The sequence below is a fragment of the Vidua chalybeata genome, chromosome 1, assembly GCF_026979565.1.
Source record: "Vidua chalybeata isolate OUT-0048 chromosome 1, bVidCha1 merged haplotype, whole genome shotgun sequence".
NCBI lineage: Eukaryota > Metazoa > Chordata > Aves > Passeriformes > Viduidae > Vidua > Vidua chalybeata.
Genome location: NC_071530.1, coordinates 22,586,028 through 22,610,213, shown reverse-complemented (window position 1 = coordinate 22,610,213; position 24,186 = coordinate 22,586,028). Strand labels below are relative to the sequence as shown.

At 40.9% G+C, this 24,186-nt stretch overlaps 2 protein-coding genes across 3 annotated transcripts in view; both read right to left on the bottom strand.

Annotated features, from left to right (window-relative positions):
• Positions 1-16,495, bottom strand: part of CDK14 (cyclin dependent kinase 14) — a 318,431-nt gene extending 301,936 nt beyond the window's left edge. For both annotated transcript variants that reach the window (XM_053941947.1, XM_053941953.1), the window contains exons 1-2: positions 16,152-16,495; positions 9,883-9,914 (exon numbers count right to left, since the gene is read on the bottom strand). In XM_053941947.1, coding sequence (XP_053797922.1) covers positions 9,883-9,914; positions 16,152-16,242 — 123 coding nt within the window. In that variant the 5' untranslated portion in view covers positions 16,243-16,495. The remainder of the gene's footprint in view (positions 1-9,882; positions 9,915-16,151) is intronic.
• LOC128799996 (serine/arginine repetitive matrix protein 1-like) lies at positions 16,472-17,107 on the bottom strand. The gene has a single exon (XM_053964888.1). The coding sequence runs from the start codon at positions 17,105-17,107 to the stop codon at positions 16,472-16,474; it is 636 nt and encodes a 211-aa protein (XP_053820863.1).
• Between the last annotated feature and the right edge of the window lie 7,079 nt (positions 17,108-24,186).

Sequence of the window (24,186 nt, the reverse complement as noted above, 5' to 3'; positions counted from 1 at the left end):
ACTAAGCATTCTCTCCACACCACTGAAAAAAAACTGTTCTTAAGATATAAAAAATATATGCAGTGTAACTTATAACTGCTTAGATACTGAAAACTTACTTTCAAAGATAAAAATACCATTTTACTGATTTGAACAGAAAAAAGTCCTGAAGTGCTATACCATATCTTTTTGAAGGGCAAGCAAATTAGGCCTGTCCCTTCATCTTCTCTGAGCTTCTGTCATGATTTGATGATGGCCAGACAAATCACATTTAAATGAGCCATACCAGAGTAATAGCCAACTAAACAAGTGGGAAAATAAACAACCACTCAAGTATTTCTCCAGATGCTGTCCTCTAGTTTCTGGAATTCTGTGCATCTCGAAGGTCATCAGGAGGTGCCTCTAACAAACATCCTCTCTGTGCATGAAGAGCTAAACTAAATCATCACTGCTTTTTTCTTTATTCTTTTAAACAAAAAAACTTCTTTCCCTCCAAACCAAGCAAACCTGCAGTCATGAGAGACTTCCCATATCTGAACAAGCCAGGACACGGTAAGAATGATAATGAATTTGACAAATGGAACTGGCATCATTCTTTGCATGGATAAGCTAAAAAACCTTCTTCTGAGCAAGCACAGATTGCTATTTTAACTGTAAAACTGCATCAGTAATTGGCATCGACAAAGGAGAGCAGGTTGGAGATCATTTAATCAATCTGTCTGTTTAGAAGGCCAATGAATAAATGAAAGCTACCGACCCACACTTTGCGTGGCTTCTGCCAGTGTCTGCCAGCGCCAGCAGCCTCCAGCAGCCTCCCCTCCCTGCCCACTCCACTCAGGACAGGAGCTCACACCCTGGCTGTGCTTCCCTGTAGCTGACTCAACAACTGGCAAGAACTTCAGAACATCCTTGCCACCACGGACAAGGCGACAACACCAGCTAAAGAACAGGACAAACAGGATAAAGGCATACAGTGAATGTAGATAAGTACACCAAGACTAAGCTATACATGAAAAGAGGCACAAACAGGAAAGCAAAAAGAGGAAATCAAAGAAGCATATCGCTGCCTAAGAGCTAACCAACAGCTACAGGCACTGTACTTGAACTGTGATGCAGCTTTTGTCACCACATTGGTTAAAAGGAAATAATTAAAATGAAACCAAAAATTGTTATAATAAGAGGACCACCAGTTACACAAGATAAAGAAAAGGATGGACATTTTGGTCCCACGGGGGGATGGGATAGATGTGTGCATAGGTAGTTTTCAAAAAAAAAGAAGAACACCAAACAAAACAACAAAACTTAATAGAACTTCCAGAAAAAGTAACAAGTGAAGATCTTGTTTCTCTGTCAGAAAGCAACAATAACTGTTAATGGAGAGATAAAGATAAAAATAATTAATGATTAGGCTCTCTACAAATTTCAACATGTTCTCCTTCTAACAATACAGAAAGGAAAAATTCTTAATCTGAAACAGTATTAAGAAAAATAAGCCAAAATATGCATCCTCTGCACTACTTCTTACAGCATACTTGGCATAATGAAAAGTCTTCCAGATATCAAGGCTGAAGGGCATATCTCACCTAACTAATCACAGCAAGTGACCTCCGACAAATTCCTTCAGTGTTGAATTTTCAATACAGACGACAGAAAACAAGTCCAAGAACAGCACGAAGCCACCCTCAGGTGCAGTTTCAGGATCACCATGCCTGACTCTCAATGTGCATCTCAGTGGAGAAAAAGGAAGGTAAAGATCCATTTTAAAAAATGGTGCTGAGTGTGATTGTGTACAATAATAATCCACTGGCAACAAGAAGTTTACCCTCCCTAAAATAAATAGGAAGATGCCTCAAACACATATGTATGGAAGAACACCTTTTGTATACGTGAGCTATCAAACAAGTTCACATGCAAAGAAAAGCCCTGCTGAGCACATGGCAATAAGAAAAATATTTTAAGCCACTGGATTTCCTTGGGTTGGCACATCAGTGAACATTTTCCAAAGCTAGTAATGTTTTTATTTCTCAATACTTAAGAAGGTGAACACCTGGATTCTACCAAAAAATTTAATTCAAGTGAAGTAATAACCTCAGACAGCCCCAAACACAATCAATTCCAGCTGTTACCTAGAATTGGTTATAATGCATTATGTGTTCTCTCAGGAGTCCTGCTTCCATCATTTATGATTGTTTTCAGCAGCATTCACACTTATTTTTACTTATTAAATTACTGCCAATATTTCATATTTAAATAACCTGTAATATTCAATTTTGAATTTTTAAACCTGATAAGGAGAATTTCCATACCTGAAATGAACATAAGAAGTACTAGCAGGACTCTGATTCAACTGGCTTAGAAGTAGAAAAGTTTGCTGGAAGGGGAAAAAGATAAATTCCAGAATATATAGAAAAAGAGGTGTAATCCAATAACAATTTCTTTAAGCCTTAATATCATCAAAATGACATTGTTTTACATACATAAAATCCATTTTGCTTGAACAAGCCTGTAATCTCCTTTTTCTTATCCTTTCCAAAAAATTAACAAGATATGTCAATTGACTCAGAACTTTGATTACTGTGGATAAGATCCTGCAAATATATGGTTGTCAGCAATATTGTGACACACAGCAGATGAGGCACTATACATGTAGAATTTCTCAGGAAAGTTAAAATGTAGACTGATAATTTTCATTTAGATCCCTTTATGAGAAAAAGATTTAGATATAGTCATATGTCTGTTCATAGTGTGTCTTGGAAGAAAAAAAGAACAAAAGCAATAATATCTAAGTACAGAGTAGATGGAAAAGACAAACCTATCAAGGAAGTGACATAATTATTTCTTGCCTCACAGTCGGGAGATTGCCCACAAGGTCAAGAACAAGAAGATGTGGATCCCATATATATCATATTGTGCTTTGTTGCTCTATTTAATCTATCAATAAATTACTATATCCCATATGTCCCAAGAAAATCAACAGCAGGATTTACATGTAAGCATATTTATCAAAATAATAATGGCTTATATTCAGAATCCACATTCCTGGAATTCATACACCCTCTCATCTGATGAGCAGAAACATCCCAAAATACACATGCACAAGTGAAAGAAGTAGGCCTGGAAATTCATCTTCATTTCGCAGTGTTTCTCTGATAGCTAAAACACTTGCCTGCACATCACAACAGAGCTATATATGTCAGCATTTTGGCCAAATCCTCACCAGTCATTGCTGCAGACATGGATTCAGACCAAGTTCTGCTCCTTTGCTCCATCCATTTTCAAAAAAAGTTAAGCAAAGGACACAGGCATATTAACTACTCACAAGAATCCTTCTTCTATCCAGTTTCTACAGAAGAAAAGGCAGAGAAAAGGGAGAGTAAGCAGGTTCACACTTAACCACTTTCTTATGTCATGAAAACACTACACATTTTCTACAAGGATGCACTCACACCAAACACACCAGGCAGCAGAACACACAACAGAACATATCTGAGGCAAAAATTCAAACCACTGTCACTCCACAGATTTAAGGGATGTGCCAAGATTAAGGTTCTTCCTCAGCTACAAAAGAGGGTTCTCAAACTTTCATCTCCTAAAGGCAAAGTCTATCTCCCAACATTAAGAATGATTCCTGTACTGAACGGGTAGAGTCACTGCCAAGTGTATCTCAAAACCTTCCACGTGGTCTCAGGTTTTGCTTCAAAGCCTTGAACTGGCAAAAGAAAGCAGCTATTTCACAGTCAGTTTTTCTTGGTGGTTTTCCTGCCACTTCTCAGTTACTTACCAGCTTGCACTGTGGTCACCTAGATCTGTTTCAGAAGTGTCTCACATCTTCCAGAACCTGATTTATTTCCATGTGCAATATAGCACAGGGAAATGACAGGAATCCCTGATCACCATATTATTCTAATAAATATTAGAAATTCTCTGAGTAATTGTGCAAGGTTGTCCAAGAGTTGGGCTTTTTTAAGCCACCAGGAGTTTCACAAACTAGGGTTTTTACAGAACAATGTGCCTTCTGTCCCACAGAAGGCACATCTGTCCCACAGCTGATGCAATAGGAAGCTTTAGCAGAATGGCAGTATTTGCTCTCTTCCATTCATGCCCTTCATTCTCAGACTCACCCAAAACACAATTGCTAATAATATTATCAATCTAGGGAAAACAATCTTTCCCTTAAAGCAGATGAGAACAACTTTCTAAGACCTGAAATGCTGGCACTATTCTGTTACAGATGCACACATTAGCATCACACAGTAGTCCTAAGAGATAGGACACAATTTGTATTCATATTTTGTTGGAATGGCCTCAGAGAGATGCAGAGACCAGTAAATCTGTTGGGCAAGCTGATGTCTAAGCCATCTGCTGCTGGGGAACCACTGGACCAACACCAGATCCTCAGAAGTGTAAGAGAACAGTACTGGGGAAAAGAAGACATAGAATTAGGAGCAATAGGAACAAAACCATCTCCTGGGAAATCTCTGTCATGTACAGGCTCAGGAGACAACATCATCCCCACCCACCTTCCCTCCCAAAGGTGGCAGTCTGGAAAGATCTTTATCAGGCACACAAAGACCTTTCTAACCCAAGAGGGTGGTCCTCCTGTAGGAGGTATCAAATTACACTATCAAGCTTTTACCTCCTTCTTGTCACCAAAAAAAATATTTGCCTGTGTCATGCATCAAGTAACATTTCAAAAGTAGCAACTTCCAATACTGAGTTGTCTTCTGCCTGGAATTATGTTTCCTTTCATTTGCTCTGTGATAATACATCTGAACAGACACATTTTTCCAGACACTTGAACCACCTTTGTACACATTTGGCAAAGTAACCTAACTACCAGATGAAGTTTTTCTGACCCAGTTCCCTGGTATTATTTAGAAAATGCTCTGACACCTACATTTCTGGCATTTTTTTTTCCAAATTCAATTTTAAGGGTTTTTATCTTTTTGTCATACATGTACTTCTCTCTCAAGTTACTTACTAGAAATATAACAGTAAAAAAATGCAGAAAAGTTATTTAGTTTATTATGTGCCACCTGCATTATGGCATTCAAATACCTCTTGTTCATGCTTTACAAAGCTTTACTTTTTTCCAACTACACCCTTTCCTTTAACTGTTCAAAGTCAAAATAATCTCTGTGCAAAAGTTCTGGTTCAGAGATGGGTGTCCTTTAAACCAAGACATTTTTCATGCCAACATCCCACAGAGGGAGTAGCCTTTTTATTTGGGGTGAGAGAGACTGTGAGAGCAAGCACATTACAGCATCAAGAAGTAACTTGGCAGAGCTCCCTCCCCTTTCACACACTTCCACTTCAAACACACAGAAGTTGTTCCATGAATGAAATAAATAAAATTTGGCTTCCTCAGATTTGGAGACTCTAAATGTAGTACGGAGTAGATGAGTATTAAGGATTTTGCTGAAGTCAGAGTATTCATAACACCTCCAACTGCATTCTCATATGCTCACAAGAACTTGCATTTCAGCTTTTCCATCAGAGGAGATTCTTATCTCTACCCCTCAGCCAGCTCACATGCTTTTCCACCAAGCATCTAGGCATCTAGTGTCAGCCAGCTTCAAAGTTACTGGGTGAAGTCAGACAGCATTACAAATGCAGCAGGCACAATCACAGTACCCCAATTTCCTAAGAAAGATGGCCTTAAAAAAATGCTCTTGATAGCAGTAAAAATTAACGTTAAAATACAGCTAAACAATAGCAATAAAACTCGCTATAAGAAGCATTAATCAACAAAATTCATGTTTATTTTGAGTCTGAAGATTATTTTCTTTTGATTTCATTGTGACATTGATATTAATTTATTTTGTGTGTACACATATGAATGAAGGTCTTAAAACATTATTTAAGTGCTCAGAGAAACCATCAACAGAAGGACAAGAACCAACAGCTTGCAACTGCTGACAATCATTTAGAAATAAATCGTAATAGCAAGCAGCTAACCAAAGGAGTAGGTTACCACCAGCCTTGAGATGAGTTTAGTCACAACATCAACACTGGCTGTTATTCCAACAAATATGCTACAATTCAGCCACTTGATATTGGCCTTGATCACCCTGTAATGAAAAATAAATTTGTTCCATCATTATACGGCAGAGTGGACTTGTTACTCCCGTGGTCCAAACACATCAAAGCAATCCTGCATAGTTGGAAATTATTAATCTAAACTTTGACAAGCTACTGAAGCATAAATAAAATGTTCACTCAAGAACACTTATTTGTTTTCAGACTGCTCTTTTCATGTAGTGCTGCTCCTCAGAGGTGCTCATTTTCTATCATGATATTCAGTGTAGATAATCAGAGCTTCACCTAAAACAACAAAACAGATGCTAACTGTGCCAGAACCTACACTCAGAGTGTGAAACTTAGGTTGCTTTGAAAAACAGGGCAGCTACTTTGGGAGGGGAGGGTGGTTCACAGTTTGCCATTTTCACAGAATAGATAAGGTACATTTAAGAACACAAGGAGAAGGTGCCTTACTCAAAAAACCTTGAAAACAGACAAGAACAGCCCCCCTCTCCCATGATACTCCATGACAAGGAAACCAATCCACAAACCACTGAGAACCTTCCCACTGATTTCAGCACGTACTGACACAGGCCTATGTTTCAGTTCCCACAATGTGACCAGTATGACAAAAAGGAAGAGGCTAAAGGTTAAAAAGGAAAAAACAAAACCACACGATTACTGCTTTGAATGAAAGACTGTAGAAGAAGTGGTCTGTATCCACTCCCTTATTCATATGAGTCTCCGGAAGATGTCACAACATCTTAGGAAGGTGAGTAGGCTAACACTAAATCCATTAAATAGATAAATTTAGTGTTCTCATGGACCAAAGCAAAGGTTGGCATCATTTACAGAAAACTGTTTTTTTCATTTAAAATTTAATCAAAGCAACACAAGAGCAGGTATTAAAAAGTGAGAAATCCTACACTACGCCTTCACACTATTGTTGTGCTCTCGCTTTATGGGTAGGACTAAATACAGCAGTAAGATCCCTGAAAAAATTCTACAAACATAAAGTATTTTCTAACACATAACTTAATCACAGGCTTCACTGCTCATGATTCTTTTGGTCCTAATTTACTGGAGAGATTCAATTCATAACTGACAGAAAGCAATTATGTGGTACACTTGCCTATCATGTCTGACATCTTCATTTTTAGTAGTTTCTTTTCAAAAGACAGACAACTTCCAGCAGTGTTGTACATTTTTCAGCTACTGCAAGCAATTGAAACAGGTAGAATTAAGAACCACTGAAGTCCTCAATTTATTCCCCTCAGTTCCTGAGAGACAAACAAGTAAGCACCTCATGTAGCACCTACAACACACAGAACGAATTGACAACCTATTCAGCTGCAAATGCAGACCTTGCAGCTTTAGAAGGGTCATCTTCCTCTTCATGCCACTTTCTCTCCTCCATCAGAGATTTCAGGTCCCTGCTGGCCAGCTTGTGCTCCTGGTGTTCTGGTCACAGCTTGAAAGGCTAAAACATGAGTCCTCCTTCCTCTACCTGTCAAGAGCATAAAGTCCCTCTGCAAGTTCATTGCTCCTTGTTCAAGCACTGCTTCACAGGTCAACCTCCCTTCAGGAAAGGGGAAACACAGGCTGAGAAGAGACACACAGCATCTGTCAGCAACATAAAAGAGCATCTTTTCACTAACCATACAAGGAGATTGCACTGCTTGTTAAATGAAATTTCTGTTTCAATAGTTGACTATTTCATTTCTTGTAGTAGGAGGTCCAAAGCTGACAGCTTTGGACAGCTTGGAAAATTATTTCCTCTCTCTTCTCCTTATCTGAGAGTAGCATCTGATATTCCCACTTATTGTCATCTTAACTTTCTTCATAACTGTTTCCCTGTTATATCAATACTACATATACAAGCCAGATGACTAGACTGCTTTTTTTAATATCATGCTACGGTCTTAGTGTTTTTCAGGATGGCCTCCTAAGACCAATATGTGCATCCACTCCTCTGCCCACAGATACTGTCTTCCTTAGGTGTTATTAAATTGAGTACATTATTGTTACCAATGTCTGTTTCATCTTCTGATTTGAAGGATGTTTGAAAAGAAAGGAATTAAGTGATACCTGGTACAGCTCATTCTCTGATTCACACTTTAGGCTAGAAAATCACCAAGAACTGTGTAGAATTTGAAGAGATAATAAGGACAACATAAAATCTCAACACACTTTTCTTTCTTCTAAGAAATGACACCTAAAACTATGGAACCAGTTGATGCAAATGTCACATCAAGCTCTTCCATATTTACAGGAAATGGAAGAAAATTCTTTTGTGTATCCTTCCCACTAGGTGTCCCTTACTGCCTTTGCAGTACCTCATTGCAACAATCTGTCAGATTCCATTAAAAACGTTATTTGAAAGATTATTTCTCCCCCAAGCCCCTTGAATTTAAATAAAAATTTGCTCAAGTTGTCTCCTGTTAAAGTAGAAAACCAGGTTTAAAGAAAATAAATGCAACCTGCAGATAAACAATCCTGGGGAAGGGAAGGGGACAGAACTTCCATCTTCATATGACAATGCTTTTTAATAGATCCTTTTAAATTCTGAATCAAATTTAATATGAGGTATTGCTACTTACTGAGTAGGTTATAGCACAGATATACCACTGCAGCCTTCAGAAGAAAATACTGAACAGAACCAGAACAGATTTGTAAAACAAGGATTCAGAGTTTACTAAGCACGTATCTGCATGTATTTGTACAGGTGTAACTCCTAGGGTGGAATCAAGTTCCATGAGTGTTACAAGAGAAATAAAATAGTCAGGACCAAGTAGTCAGGACCACTGCACGGTGCAACAGAGTTCCTGAAAAGACAGCCCAAACCCATGACCCTTCACTGCAGACCTGAGAGGGGTCGAGGTGAGTTACAGCTTTTGCAATGCATGTCAGAAAATCATGAAACATTTATATTGTTACTGCTGTATTTGAGCATCAGTGTGATCTGTTTAGAAAGAGATGGAGTCTAATTTGATCCAGAATCCAGGACATTACATCATCATTTATTTATTCTAGAATCTGGCATTACACAACAGCTATCTCACTCTATTAAGCCAAGAATTTAAGCTTACAGCAGGCAATGAAGAAGAAATGCCAGAAGCATAACATCAACACATGAAAATATTTCCATTTGCTTCCAGCTATGGTGGCAGAGGGAAGTACAAGGCAAGCATTGACTACAATATGACCAGTCATCACAGCAAGGCCTACACCTCTTCCTGCAGAAACTTGCTCTGTGGCATGACTTGCACTGACCTGGAACTCTCAAGCACAAATTGTGAGCAGCATATTTTACAAGTTAACTTGCAAATCACATCACAGATAGGTCAAGACCCCAAACTGGTTAGACTGAATAATCAAGTATCAGCTTTACCAATAGACTAGATGTTGGTTTTGTGCTCTTGGGTTGGGTTTCTTTTTAATTTAATAATAAGCATCTCTCTCAGTTGACATATTCAGCAAGAAGCCAGTGCAGCAGCACTTTACGTAAGGTATTCTCTCAGGCGTGCTGTTTTGCCCCTGCCTGTTACAGTACACGCCTACAGTTATAGGAATTATCACAGGCAAAGTTCTATAAAGTATTTTCCCTGCATGCAACATTTCTCAGCATTGAACAGTTTTAAATGGCCACTTTTCTTAAAGCATCCAGATGTATTGCATTTAAAAAAAACCTCTAACTGTTCCATGCAGACCCTTTGACTAACACATTATTCTGGTAGTTATTCAGAAAATGAAAATACATAATATGCATGTATTAATTCACATGCACATCATAACACTACTATCTGTGGGTTTCTTCTAGCATCAGTGAGAAATACTAAAGGCATACCTGGACTATGTAAGGTTCAAAGACATTTAACCTACCTCATCAAAGCTGCTATCTTCCTTCTTCAAGGCTTTAAAATAAAAAGAAAAAAGAAATTATTATCTGTACTGCATTTCAATGAACACAAACCGCAAGAAAAAAAAAAAAAAAAACAAAACAGGGCATCATTTTCCTGTTATAATAGGAAAGAATAAGCTGGCGTGAATAACAATTTTATACTCAAAATCTGAATCTGTAAATGGAATGTAGAGCAGCACAGGGAGCTTCTAAGAAAGTAAATTTACATATTTATGAAAAAATCCTCTCAGGTTAAAGAAAATAAGAGTTTGTAAGGGTGGGTTTGGGATTTTATTTTAATTTCTAGTGAGTGTGAAAACCCTTTATAGAGAACTTGACTGAACTTCAAAAATTAAAAGTATAACAAACACCTAACCATGTATTCAGTTTTTCAAGTACTAACTCTTTATGAAATAGTATGCACTGTAACATGACTTTTTCTTTTCTTTTTGTAATTTTTAGTATGACTTGCACTAAAGCAGAAGAGATTTCTTTCTTACACTGTTAACAAGTATTTAATCAACAAACATATGAGAAAAACAGTTCAGAAAACATGTGAACTGGTAAGAAAATGAAGACATAACTAGTTCTGCAGTTGTAGCAAAGATTAAGCTGATGGAAAGTTTTCCTTTAGCATATTGGACTTCTTCATTGAAATATGAAGAAAATTGATTTCTCCAAATCTGCACTGAACCGTGCCAGTCGAAAGGTACGAGACTGGTTCTTTTTCTCAACCAGACCCACGAGGGACTGCACTCCGTGTGCTGCACGCCATGACCTGAAGGTGCTCTTTGTTTCCCTCTCTTGAAGAGCTAAAATTAGATTAATCATTGCATTGGTGATTGCACTCGTTCTTTTCAGTTTAAACCACAAAGGTTTTCAGTTTGAGGGACGTCATCTGAGCAACCATGCAGCTCATGCAGTGCTGCACCAGAAGTGTCCCTCCTCATAATTTAAGCGGCATAATGTTTCTTACACTCCTGCATATTTCTGCAGGAGATAAATATTTAAGCACCTAGCATGGCTGAGGATCTAGACTCCAGTTGTTCTTTTTCTCTTTTAGATGCTCCTTCTGCCTTCAAAGCACTAGTAACTTCTAAACATCTTCCAAATTTTGTCTTCAGAAGCAACTGTGTTACCAGCTTCAAAAACAAAAAACAACCAGAAAAAAATCCCATCAAAACAAAACAAAAAAACCTGAAAACCCCCAAAACAAGCAAAAAAAAAAAAAAAAACCCACAGTAAAAAAAAAAAAAAAAAAAAAAAAAAAAACACAAGAAACAAACAAAACAAAAACAAAAGCAATGCCAAAACTGTAGAAGTGGTATCAGAAATGGTACAGAGGCAGGACCACCTGTGCAAACGGTGTGAACCTCCAGAATCTCCACCATAGGCAGCAAGGCACAATTCCCAGTTATCTTTGTATGGAAAAGCAGGGAGTGTCCAGCCTTCCTTCCTTTTGAAGTCCCATTTCTTTAGGACATGAAACATGGCTTCCCTGAAACCTTTGAAGATCACTGCTTTACTCTTCTAGATGTCATGCTCAGTGATAAAAACAATGAAAAAAACCCTGGTATTTTGCTGTGGAGATCTGAGGCACACATTGCACATTTTGATAGTTAAATATATTTTTATGGTTTTGAAGGATCATCAAAACATTTTCAGACTGCCAATCCCAAGTACTCAGAGCTATGAGTCAGGAAAGAGAAGGAAAGAGAGAGAGAGAGAGAACCCCCAGTCTGTGGAACACTTTTTCAGAACACGCTTCTAATATTCCCAATTACCATTCAGGTCACAATGACATACAAGCTATAAATTAGTAAATTACACACCTTAAGCTGTGCTGACAAGCTTTTCTCCCTTACCAAAACACAAGATTTTCACATGACCAGAATACTACAGGAATAGCCAAACAGATAGCTAAACGAAATTCACAGTGTAACAGAACAAGCAGAAATGGGAATCTGTGGTCCATTGCATATATTTGGCTTGTCTTTAGCTTCTACCTTTGACTAAATGAGGGCTTTTAAGAATCACAGACAGAGTACGAGCGTTCTGGCCACCCATTTAATGAGATTCTGTTTAACAATAATATCAGTCTCAACCAATTCACTACATAGGATCTCCCAAAGAAGACACCAAAGCAGCATATTTTATAGAACAAACTATATTAAAAATACCTTTTCCTCCTTGATGCAATCTTTTGCTTTTTAAACTGTTAAAAAAAAGTTCTGCTGAACTTAAGAAAAAAATAAGCTGTTTACAAATGAACTTCTCATTATCTCAGGTATGTGAGCTATGTGGATGTACATCAGAGAAGATTAGTGGAGATAACCTTTGTATCAGTGAGGAGCTCGTAACAAAGCCCAGGGATGCTCAGAAAGGCCAGTTGCTTTCAGCACACTGTGATAAATCTCAGCAATGTTTTCTCTCTTTCTTTCTTTCTTTCTTTCTTCCTTTCCTCCTTCCTTTCTTTGTAACCCAGTGTTCGTTTTTGACTAAAGAAACTCATAAGAAAACAGGAGTTAAATGAGCTGAAGTGATCTCAAATGTGATTCTGGTACTATATGAGCTTCAACAAATGCATAGCTAAGAACTCTTCACATGATTAAGAGATGACTATTGCTTTTATTAAATTATTCACTAATAATTTAATTACATAATTATCAAAGGGCAAAACTAAGAACCAAACCTAATAAAGGTTTAAATGCTAAATTAAACAGTGAGTCAACTGAATCTCTAAAAGTTGCTTAACATATAGTTATGATGTGTTCATTTGTATGGTCAACACAGTCTCTAAGCAAGGAAACCAAATTTTTTAAACTAATATGGATGTTCATATAAAAATGAACAGGCTGGCAGAAACTTATGAATGAAAAGAATTATGTCTATTTTTTCAGATTCTTAGCAATAGAAGTTCTTTATGATAAGATAACTTTTACAAGGGACACACCTAGAAACACAAGAAAATTTCTACCAGGAGAAAGGGTACCTAAGCTACAAAGGTAGTTCATTTCTCTAGAACTGGAAGCATACAATTTCTGTAGCAAAGAGCCACCCTGTAGCACCACAGACCACACACATTTCCCCCAGCACACCACAGCACTGTATCATCCTCTGCCAGATTTGCACATAATGGAACAAAGTGAATGCTCAGGAAAAGGCTCACTGAGTGGGCAATTTCACACATCACAATTTTCAACTCAGCAAAATAAGAATTTTAAATATTAGGTACTCTAAGAGTTACAGGACCGAGCCCAGTTTTGTTTGATGAGCCAGATCTTCATCACCCTGTTCCAGGAAAGCTGGTGGATGCAAAGCATCAGTTCACAGTTAAGAAAATGGGTGGTCTTCCTGAGGCTGCTGTTAGTACCCTTTGGGCCTCTGCTGTGCCCCAGGAACAACTACACTGTCTGGAAATGGTGGGGAAATAGCTACAAATGTTACCTAACATACTTGAGTGCACTGTAAAAAAAAAATCATAAATTAATTGCAGCTACAATTTCTCAAATTGAGAGGATTACTTCGTGGGGAGAAGTGGGTCTGAAATGCAGTCTATTGAGTGTTAACCTGCAAGCTCTAACAAAAAAAAAAAAAATCTCACTGCCAATGGCAATCAGGATACATTTCCATCACTCCTATCCAAAAGGCTAACATAAACTTGGGTATCTAAATCTGGTACTAAAGTTTGGAAGAATTGCATTTAGTTGACAGAATACTTACTGCCAACACTGGGCGAAGGTGTAACAGTGCTTTATCATTTCATGCATGATCATCAGATCTTTCCTACTGCAACACATGAAGGTTTGACTCACTAATTATTTGATTCAAACACCATAGTACTCTCACATCATTTACATGACTATGCTCATGATACTATGTTCTGTACTTAAACCTGCAAAAACACAAGACATTGAAGCAGAACAGAAAAAGTTAATATATCATCACTCTTTTATAGAATCACAGAATGGTTTGAGTTGGAGGAGACCTTAAAGATCATCCCAGCTCCCCTGTTATGGGCAGGGACAACTTCCACTAGATCAAGTTGCTCAAAGCCCCATCCAACCTGGCCTTTACCACTGTCAGGAATTTATTATTCATGGCAAATCACAACTGAACAGATGACTGAAAAAGTTACAAATTAAATACATATTTAATGTAATCTGCTAACCATACCAAGCAACCAGCACCTACAAAAAGAGCTTTAAAACCCAAATGTCAAATATCCAGAAAGTGTTTTTCCAATGAGGTTTTTTGTTTTCTCTCCTTCATGTCAATATAAGAGTTAAGTGCAGCACATGCTTTAACCAAGAATTTCCTGGTATGCAAGTTTAGAATTTATTTGCTTGGGCTTATCTGTGCCTCTAGTATCAGGGAGTGGACTATCTTCAAACCTCACACAGATAAATTAGAAGTTTTTTTGCTCAAAGTGCAGTTACCAGAATGATGATCAATATATTTGAGCATCTGAAGATGGAACAAACTTGCTGTCAGCAGCTGTATTTTAATCACAAAACAACCACCAGCAAACAAACAAACCATCTGCATACCAGACCACACTCCTACACTTCTGTGCATACACACACACAGCTGGAGGAGCTTTATATATAAATATCCGTGTATCTAAAACCAGGCCAGAGCTCCCAAGGAAACTAAAAGCTTGTTTAATTTGTGCAAAATGACAAGAAGAGATGATCACCCAACCGAGCCAAATAAAACATGCAGAAATTACCAGCCAGAGGGGCCTAAATCCCTAAAAGGCATTAACAGGACTGTCACTGTTACAATAAAGCAGCATCCTCGTTCAAAACATTTTCTTTGTTAATGACATCCACCATTAGTAAAACCCTTTCACAATTCTGTGGAAGAGTGTCTCTCTGTGTTTACACATGCACAGAGACATATAACAGACCAAACACCTGACTGCTTCATTTTTTTTCCTTCTAATCAAAGAAAGTTAAATGCATTTTACAAGTTTAAGACTGATGATAGGTGAAAGCTGCTTTCATATGGAGACAGAAAGATTTGTAACAGTGACTTGATATTTGCTTTACAACTGTAACTTTGCATTTCCCCTTTAAACTCTCTGGTTTACAAGTAAGAATAAGCTTTTCTCAGTCTTTTTCATCCTGGAGTAGGACAATAAAAATACCTGATTTCAAAGACAATCATCCTCTGAAAAGCTTGCAGTGCTTGAATGCATACACAGCACGTTAAAAAGTTAAAATGCCCAAGTGTTCCGGCACAGATCCTAGGTAGGGTTACTGGGGGAGAACCAAAGGCCACAGCTCCTGGCTGCGGCACAGGCACTTCACATCCTCTCACTGGGACAAAGCAGCTCTGCAAGCTGACCCACTCTGCCAGCCAGACTGGCTGTAAGGGAAGACCTCCCAAATGGACAATGCATGGGTAAGGACGGCGGAAGGACCCACACAGAAGGTCTGCAAGCACAGGGATGCTGCATCTGCTCTCGTGTGTTACAGCACTTCCTCCAGCTGCTCTGTCCCACCAAGTCGGGGATACTTCACACCTCCTCTGAGGTGCCTTCTCTCCCTGCTCAGCTGCGTGTTGATGATGTCAGTGGGAATTAATGCTTTAAACAGTGAATTAAGCAACATAGTGTGCCAAAGGCTAAGAGAAACATCAGTCCAAGCAGACCAGAACTCTTCGGCATTGTTCTCAATAACAAATTCAACTGCAAAATAAACTGGTGTCAAAACCAAACACGGTGTGCTGCCACCGGGAGGTAACACGCTTGGCAGTGGCATTCATATGACGCTACTTCGGGATGCTTTATGTCAGTGACAGAGCGACAAGGCTTCACAGCAGATGACAGATAGACTTCTTTTGTCTGGGCCGCTATTACCTGCTTCAGCATCTCACACCTCAACTAAAAACAACCTGCAGCCCGTACCAAAAATAAATTAGCAGACCTGCAACAAAATGAAAATAACCGACTGCTTTCTGTTGAGGTTTCTCTTTGTCAGTGGGGGCACATGAACTAACTCTCATTTACAGTTTGTTCTTCCCAGCCGATTTTGGGCTAACTCCATCACAGACCCATGCAGTACTGCTGGGGCTACCGGAGTTGTTGATTTCGCGAGCTTTCTTCCCAAGAAACGTTTTTCGGGGACGGCGTCGTGGCGGGTGTTTCCAGCCTGGCAGGGCTGAGCCCACCGCCCCCCGTCCCCTCCCTGCCGGGACCCCTGGGTGCCGGGCAGAGCCGTCGGGGCCCGGGCCCGGGACTCACCTATTCGGCCGAAGCTCTCCGATAAAGTTCTCCGCAACTTTTTCATCCTGCTGATTTTCTCGGCGGACTGCGAGTCGATCATGTCACACATCGGGGGGCGATCCCCCCCTCCCGCCAGCCGCCAGCCCGTTCCCCCGGCCCCGGGGGGAGACACCGCCCGTGCGGCCCCGGGGGGAGACACCGCCCGTGCGGCCCCGGGGCTCTCCCCGCGCCCCGAGGAGCCGCCGGGCGCCGCGGGACGGTCCTGGTCCCGCCCGGGAAAGAGCCCTACACCGTGGCTGCCGCTGCCGCTGCTGGGCTCCGCGCCGCCGGCGCCCGGCTCATAGCCCCGGGCCGCCCCTGGCCCGGCTGCCCCGGCACGGCCGGACGCGGCGGGCGGGGCGGGGGCCACGGCAGCGCCGACGGGAGATGGAGGAGCGAAAGCAAAGTCCGGCCAGGGGCTGCGGGCGCCGGCGGCGGGAGGGAGGGCGTGAGGAAGGGAGGGAGGGTGCGCTGAGAGAAAGGAGGAGGAGGAGCCTGGGCGGGCCGGGGAGCCCGGGGAGGAAGGGCGGCGGCGGCGGGGGCGTGAGGGGGGCAGGCGGGGAGCGCCGGGGCCGGGCCGAGGGATGCGCGCTGTCTGCGGCGCGTCCCGGGCGCGGGGAGCGGTGCGGCGATTCCCGTCGGGAGCGCTCGGGGCGGCGGCGGCGCAGAGGGCCCTTGCGGTGGCGTTCGGCGGGGCAGCGGGGACACCGTGTCCGCCCGGGGCTGTCCGCGCCCCCGCTGCTGCTTCGCGGTCTCGGGACGCGCTGCCGTGCCCCCGGGCCGGCGGGGCCGGCGCTGACCGAGGGTCTGGCGGTGGAAGGAGCGGGCGGCGGGTGGGGGGCGCTGACCCCGCTGCTGCTGGGGCACGGGGGGAAAGGGCACCTACCCGCCGAGAGCACCCGGCCCGTCAGGTTGAAGCTTGGGGTCCTCTCCATGCGCGTCTCCAGGCACAGCCAGATAATGTGCCTTCAAGTGCCTTAGCCTGCAACTTAATGAGTGTTGGGAGCTTTTGAGCTTGTTAACTCAATTGAAGCAACATTACTGAAAAAATAAATCAGTTTAACCCATAAAAACGGATGGTCATGTCTAGTCTAAAGTAGGTACTTTTGGAGAGCAATATGTTAGGTAAGATTCTAAAGTCCAGGTCTTTGTGGCTCAATTTGTATTTTAATGCATGTTATCTGGTTAAAATGAACTTGAGTTTTAATGAGGCCACCTAACACAATTTACTGGGATTAGATGGTATCTAAGCTCAGTTTCAGGAGTACATTTGTCTAGACAAATGTTTAGGTGAGTTGGGTTTAAGCCATCTGCAGCTCTGTGCTCTGGGATTGGGATTGAGCCTTTCTATTATAATGCAACGAGGATGGACAGTATGCAGCATCTTGAGGTGGAAATCGATTGCAATTCTCTATTTTAATCTACTATATGTAGAATATGCATGTATCTCTTGTGGCATACAAGATAATGGGAACTTGTCCTGCCGTATAGCAGTACAGTAGTGCTGATAAAATGTCTTATGCATAACACCTGAATGTACAGACAGTTTGATAAGAAGGTTTTTGGAAGTGTGAATCCTCTTGACCCTGCTAGCATCTTTGAAACAGGAGCTAAAATGGCATTTTCAGTGTTGGCTATATCGTGTTACGGAAGGAAATTGAAATACGGTGGAAACTGGAACCTTGCAGAGACCAGTACAAGGAAAAGGAGGATAAATAAAAATTAAGAAGAAACAGACAAAGGCACTAGAAGGAAAAAGGGAGGGAGAACACAAGTGTTTAAGGATGTTTAACTAAATAATTTCAAGAAAATTACATTTAAGTACTTAATAATGGCTCATGGTTTGATCTTTGTCTGAATCTGACATTACTATCCCTGTTCTTAGTGGAGAGGAAAATGCCATCATCATAACTAAAATATTCTGATCCAGGAGCTGAAACAGAGTTTAACATCTGAGCCCTTTGCATTTTCTGTATGCACCATTCACTCCAGGTAGCTCTGCTGTTGGCTGAGACTTGTACTAACACTGCAATAATTCAGTCTGTGACTTGCTTTCAGCAATTAGGGATATCATTTCTGAGAGCTTCTTAGGAACCTGTAATTAACCATGTTTAATTGATAGATGCTGTCTTACCTAGTGAATTAGCCTAGATCCTAGCACATAGTGAATTTGGAAAAATATTCCCTTTTTTCCTCCTTATTTCTAAGTAAACTATCACTTTATCACTTGTGAAGGACAAGTCTCTGCCAGGCTACTGCAGTCTTTCTTTCACAGAGAAACAAGCAACCCAAAAATTCTCAGAGGCATCTGGCTTTGCAGCTGCCTGGGAATCATCTACAAGCATATGTCAGGGTCTTTTAAATCAATGAAAATTTTACCTAAATTAGACACCAGTGTGATGCCAAGTGAGAGAAACCCAGGTCTTGCCTTCTGAAAATTGTACAACCTCAGGATGCAGAGATGTTACACAGACTTTTTCCACCAGAGGACAGACAAGCTTCCAGCTGTGCACAGATTCTCCAACTGCACCCTGCAATTTGTGTCATTCTTCCCACCGTGGTCTTTATTTGACAGAAATAGTTCTGTGAAAGTCCTTCTTTGTTCTCTCCCCAGCCCAAACCTCTTCTGTTTCCAAGGGCAGTAGTATTGAAAATTCATTGAATTCAGGAATGTGGAATCACTTTTGTAGCTTTGATCAAGCTCATAAGCAGGTGGTTGTTATTTCTCATCTCTATTTCCTTCACCCATCTCAGGAAACCAGTAAAGCAGAAACATGCAATTAGGAAACCACAGAGATAGCAGCTACTTTGGTGATGATGTTTTGCTTCCTTGTAGGGACAGGATTTTGGCTCTGTTTTAAGTCTTTCAATGTGAGGCATAAAAAATTAGCGTGAAAAACATGCAAAATGATGTTGTTTGCTGCCTTCTTCCACAAGCCTCTACCAAGTTAAAGCATGTTTGCATTTAATGGGGCATCTGTTTTATAAAAAGCCAGGCACATTATTTACATCACCTTTTCTTATATCAACTCTCCAAGGAAACATCCTAAATAAAAACTGCTTGCAGTTACTTTATGACCCAAGCATCTCCTTTCCTGGCTTTGGTAAGGATTCACTACAAATCCTGGCCTCTGCTGCTGACACTGAGTCATGCTGAATCACTCTGCAAATGTAAGTATTATCAAGTGCAGGAAAAATAGTTGCCAAGATATCACTTGCAAGTTGGACAACAGGGAAACATTCACCTCAGTGTATCATGCAAGCCAGGAGCCCCATCATTTCAGTGTTTCACGCTGAGGTGTGGGTTATTTCCGAAGAAGGGGAGAGAGCAGGGCTGGCAGTTTGCTCATTATTGTGTAAAAGAACATATTGTTTGGAGCTACAAGCAGTGTGGTCATGGGTCTGGAGCACAGGGTGTGCCAGCAGTCTCCTTGCCGCAGATGGAGCAGCCACGGCTGCGCTATTCATTACTTGCAGGGTAAGATGAAACGACAGAAAAATAAATCCGTGGTACATGGTGCAGATGGTGGCTCGGGGTGTAACACAGATCTGTGCCCTCTCCAGATTTCAGGGCACTTGCTGTTGATTTTATGGGGTAATTTTATGTGGTCTGAGCTCTCTCTAAACCCCAGTGTTAGTTGTGTGTCCCCCCATCCCCGACCCTGTAACACTTCTTAGGGGCTCTTGAAAGGCCCTAAGTGTACTTAAGTTACATTCCTGGTGTTTGAATTTCAGAAACCTTAGGAGCACATAAACAAGCAGTGTGTGTTTGTGAAAGAGGAAGTTAATGCTGTTGATTTGGAGTGTTATGTGGGCAGAGTAAGACCTTGCATGAAGCGGTCTGTTGGAGGAAGGCAGTAAAGCTCTCTAGGGAGATGAAACAGTCAGTGTAACTTCTCTGGGGAGAGCGCTGTCTTGTCAGGCCTTCTGCTGCCAGTATCAAGTAGATTTTCATAAATCTCCCTGGCTGGAGACATTCTGCATTAGGCCAGTCTGCTCACCTTGAAAAGATCTCTCTGCTGCAGCGTCTGGGACCTGAGTGCTCAGAGCTGTGTTGCTTGTTAACACACAGCAGTCCTTTTGTGACCCTCCAGTGATGAAGATGGATGTACAGTCACATAATGCACCCCCTCCTCTTCCCCCCTCCCCCAATCTCACTTTCACTTGTCCTCTAATAATACTCAGTCCAAGATGACTATTATCTGAAGAGAAAGCCAGGCTCTGCTAACACAAATGGTGTCATATCCTTAGGGACATGACCTTTAAGCTCTGCTAGCAAAATGTATTAGTGATAAAAATTAAACTTTGGCAATAGCAGAACAGTACACGTGTAATCTGCAACCACATCATAACTTGTTCCCACAAAAAGTTCTCAGAGCTGATATATTTTATGTTGCCTTATTGGTGATTGCCATTAAATCCCAGTTCTTATGCACCCGTGGAAATTTTCCCCTTGTTGATATTCCATGCATCCCTGCTGATTAATGGAGGGCACATAGGCCCAGGTACTGCCTCTCCAGCCTGGCTGCTATTGCCAAAGCCTGCTCTGTGGGGTAAGAAGGGATGAGTTAAGGTTCACACACATGGTTCCAAAGGCACAACAGGAAGAAAGTGTTTTTCCTGCTACCTTATATCCAGCTGCTGATTCGAGATGACCTGCGGAGCCATCCATGGTTTTACACCTCTAGTACCCCCTCGTGGTCACTTTATTTCGTGTATTAACATACGGGGTCACTTGTTTTCTGTTTCATTCTTACTTTACACCATTACATGAGGGGTTAAATGGCTGCAAGTGAAACACAACATCTTTAACCTTGATGCTTGTAGTTGAGGAGGCAGTTAGGCAGTTTCCTTGTGGTGTTTGTGAGCAGTTAATTTCCCAGGAAGGTATGGATTCTTTTTGGCTTGGCCATCACACAAAGCTGTGGGTTAACCCCCGTAGGCAGCTGAGCACTGCACATCCACAGAACGGAAAAGTAAGAGCAAACACAAGAAAACTCGTGGGTTGATAATTTTATAAGCAAAGAAGTGGAATAAGAAAGAAAACAAAAGATAAGTGATGCAAAGGCAATCCCTTGCCACCTCCCCCAGACAGAGTGATGCCCAGCCTGTTCCTGAGGCAAAAGACAGCTGGCTTACCTAAACTGCACTCTTCTCCACTGCATTGCTGAACATATTGTTATATGGCATGGAATATTGCTTTGGACAGTTTGGGTTGCATCTACTTGTATCCCCTCCCAACCTCTTGTGCACCCCATATCTATTCACTGGTTGGGTAGCAGGAGAAACAGAGGCAGCCTTGATGCTGTACAAAGATAAATAAATAGAGTCTATATAGCAGCATTGTTTTGGTCACAAATCCAAAAGACAGCATCGTGCAAGCTACCATGAAGAGAATTAACTCATCCCAGCCAGACCTAGTACACACAGATGTAGAAAAATCCCACTGAGGATGCAGTGTGCAGAAAAAAGAAAAAAGAAAAAAAAAAAGAAAAAAAAAAAAGAAAAAAAAAAACATAAATGACAATGTATCAGAAACCTACATACTTCAACTAACAAAGTAGCATTATTATTATGAACTTAAGTCTTTTATAATATATGCTTCTGTATAAAAGGTGTCATCTCAGAGATTCTGCTGGGCAAGTGTAGGTATGCTAGGTTTGCAGGAATGGGCTGAAGTGCTTTCCAGCTTAAAATCACCTGGCTACCTAGCAACATAGCATTGATACTGAATGTTGTTCCCGTGAAATAAGTGGAAACACTTTTTAGTGAGCTCATTTTCTTACGCTATCTTGATAAAAGTCTAGTAAAAGGGAAAATGGGATTTAATATGCAATGGCCCCAGCCATTGTGATTTTAGATACAAATGTTTTGAAGTCACCTAAATATTCAGCAAATACTCATGATGAAAATTATGCAAAATGAAACAGCAGAAGGGCTGAGGTTGATCCACTTAGATGCACTAAAAAAACATGTGTGCATCATGTCATTTTATCACAAGCATTGAATAAAAAGTGTTTACTGTGACAGCACAAGTTTTCTTCACAGCAAAATGTCATCAGCACTGTAGCATTATTTGTGCAACTCAGAGGTCTGTGCCTCTACACATAAAAAGCCCAACTGATTTGGGCTGGGAAAATATGATAACTGGCATTCACAGCAGAGGAAATGTCTCATGGGTGAGGGTCCTCTTGTAGGTAACCCATGATTTTGAAAACACCCAGGCACACAAAGCCTATGTTGATTCTAGGTGTGAATATTTAAGCACTACCTGCAAAATTAAAAATCCGTATACTGATATCTCTTAGAAACAAGCTTGAAATATTTACCTTACTTTATTTCTAAGATATCCCAACTTTTTCTTGCTCTGCTTTTGGATTTTTTTCCCCATTTCTTAATTAGTAAAGTCATTTGCAATGACTATTACAGACACATGCTATAGAAGCAGCTGAACTCCATTTACTAATATTTCTCTGTACCCTTTTGGACTGCTTGAATCTATGGGACAGAGCATAATGGGAATGTTATCTCTCTGTGGAGAGAGAAACTCTCCCTCAAAAATAATACAAAATACTTGCAAGTATTGTACACAAAAGGCTTCTTTGTCAAAATGGAGATCTGCCCTCTTAACATGAAAATCTGGATGGACTTCAGGCATGCAGGAAAACATTGCTTGTTCTTTCTGCTCAGTTCTATCCCAAAATCAACACCTAAGGCAGTTAAAAACAGTCCAGCCCACATGGCAGTCTGCTGAGGGAAGGTTTCAGAACCTGTATCTTATAGTTTTATTTAGTTCCTATCACTGTGGTAACAAAGCACTGCACAAATTAAGTGCCACAAATTCACAACTGAATACTGTCCTTCACTACCAGCTTGCAAGATGGTTGGCCTTCACAGAGTCAGCACAAATGAGTGCTCCTGATCTCTCAGTCCAGGTTTTTCTTACGGTGCAGTAGCAGTAAAGCTCTGGTTGCCATTTAGGGGGCTTATATAATGATAAGGAGCCACACAGAAGTGATGTCTCTGCAGGTAATGCAGGTATGGTCTCTACACAAAAGTGTTGCAGTCAAAATTTCCCATGGAGGCTGGCCACAGTAAATGTGACAGTTGAAGGATGGCAGTACCCATCATCTGCAAAATGAGTCAGAAGCACAAGAAACAGCAAATTGGCCACTATGGAGTATAACTCCCAGGCAATATGTGATTTTGAGAAAGATGAAAGAGAGGCTTTGTGTTTGTTTAAAGCCCTGCTTCCAGGAGTTAGGGGGGAAAGTATAAAGACATTTTAAGGAAAATTCAACTGAAGACCTGGAAACGCTAATTAGAGGCAGGGGTTGGTGGCACCACAGAACTTGGGAAGTGCAAAGATTTATGTAATTAGGAGTTTTAAAAGGAAAGAAAAGGTGGGTGTGTTTAATGCAGCAGAAGATAGAGAGGCAGCAGAAAGAAACAAAGTGGGAAAGAGATACTCAGGATGATAAGCTGGAAAGATGACCTATAAAAGAGATTTTGGAACCGGGATAAAGAACCTTTATCAAAACTGAAGGTTAGGAGCTTGTGGCAGCCAGTCTGCAAAATGAAGAGAATTTTAGTTGCATGGAGAAAGAGCAAAAGTCATTCTGTACAAGAAGGAGCTGCCAGATTTAAAGTACCTGAACCTGTGTGAAAATTAGATTTCCTCCATTTTGTTTTAAAATAATGTATGAAGTAAATGTTAAAAGATGACACCTCCTGCAAAATTGGGAGGAGAAAAGCCCAGGTTATTGTAATAAAATTGTGATGGTCTCCAGGCACACCAACTAATTATCACCCTTGTGACAGTCTTGTCAGGACAGTGCTGTGAAAACTCGAGGTGGTTGACCTATGAGCCAGTGGCAACACAAGTTATTTTAATGAAGTGTTGTTCATACAAACTAGCAAGAAACAAGTCAGAGAATAGAGCATCTGCATTAGATGTAGTGGCATCTTCATTCAGCTCTCTCCTGTAGGCTGAGCTTCCCAGAGTCCATTTCAT

Excerpts from the sequence above, each read along its gene's own strand:
- LOC128799996 (XM_053964888.1), bottom strand. The coding sequence starts at position 17,107 with ATGGAGAGGACCCCAAGCTTCAACCTGACGGGCCGGGTGCTCTCGGCG.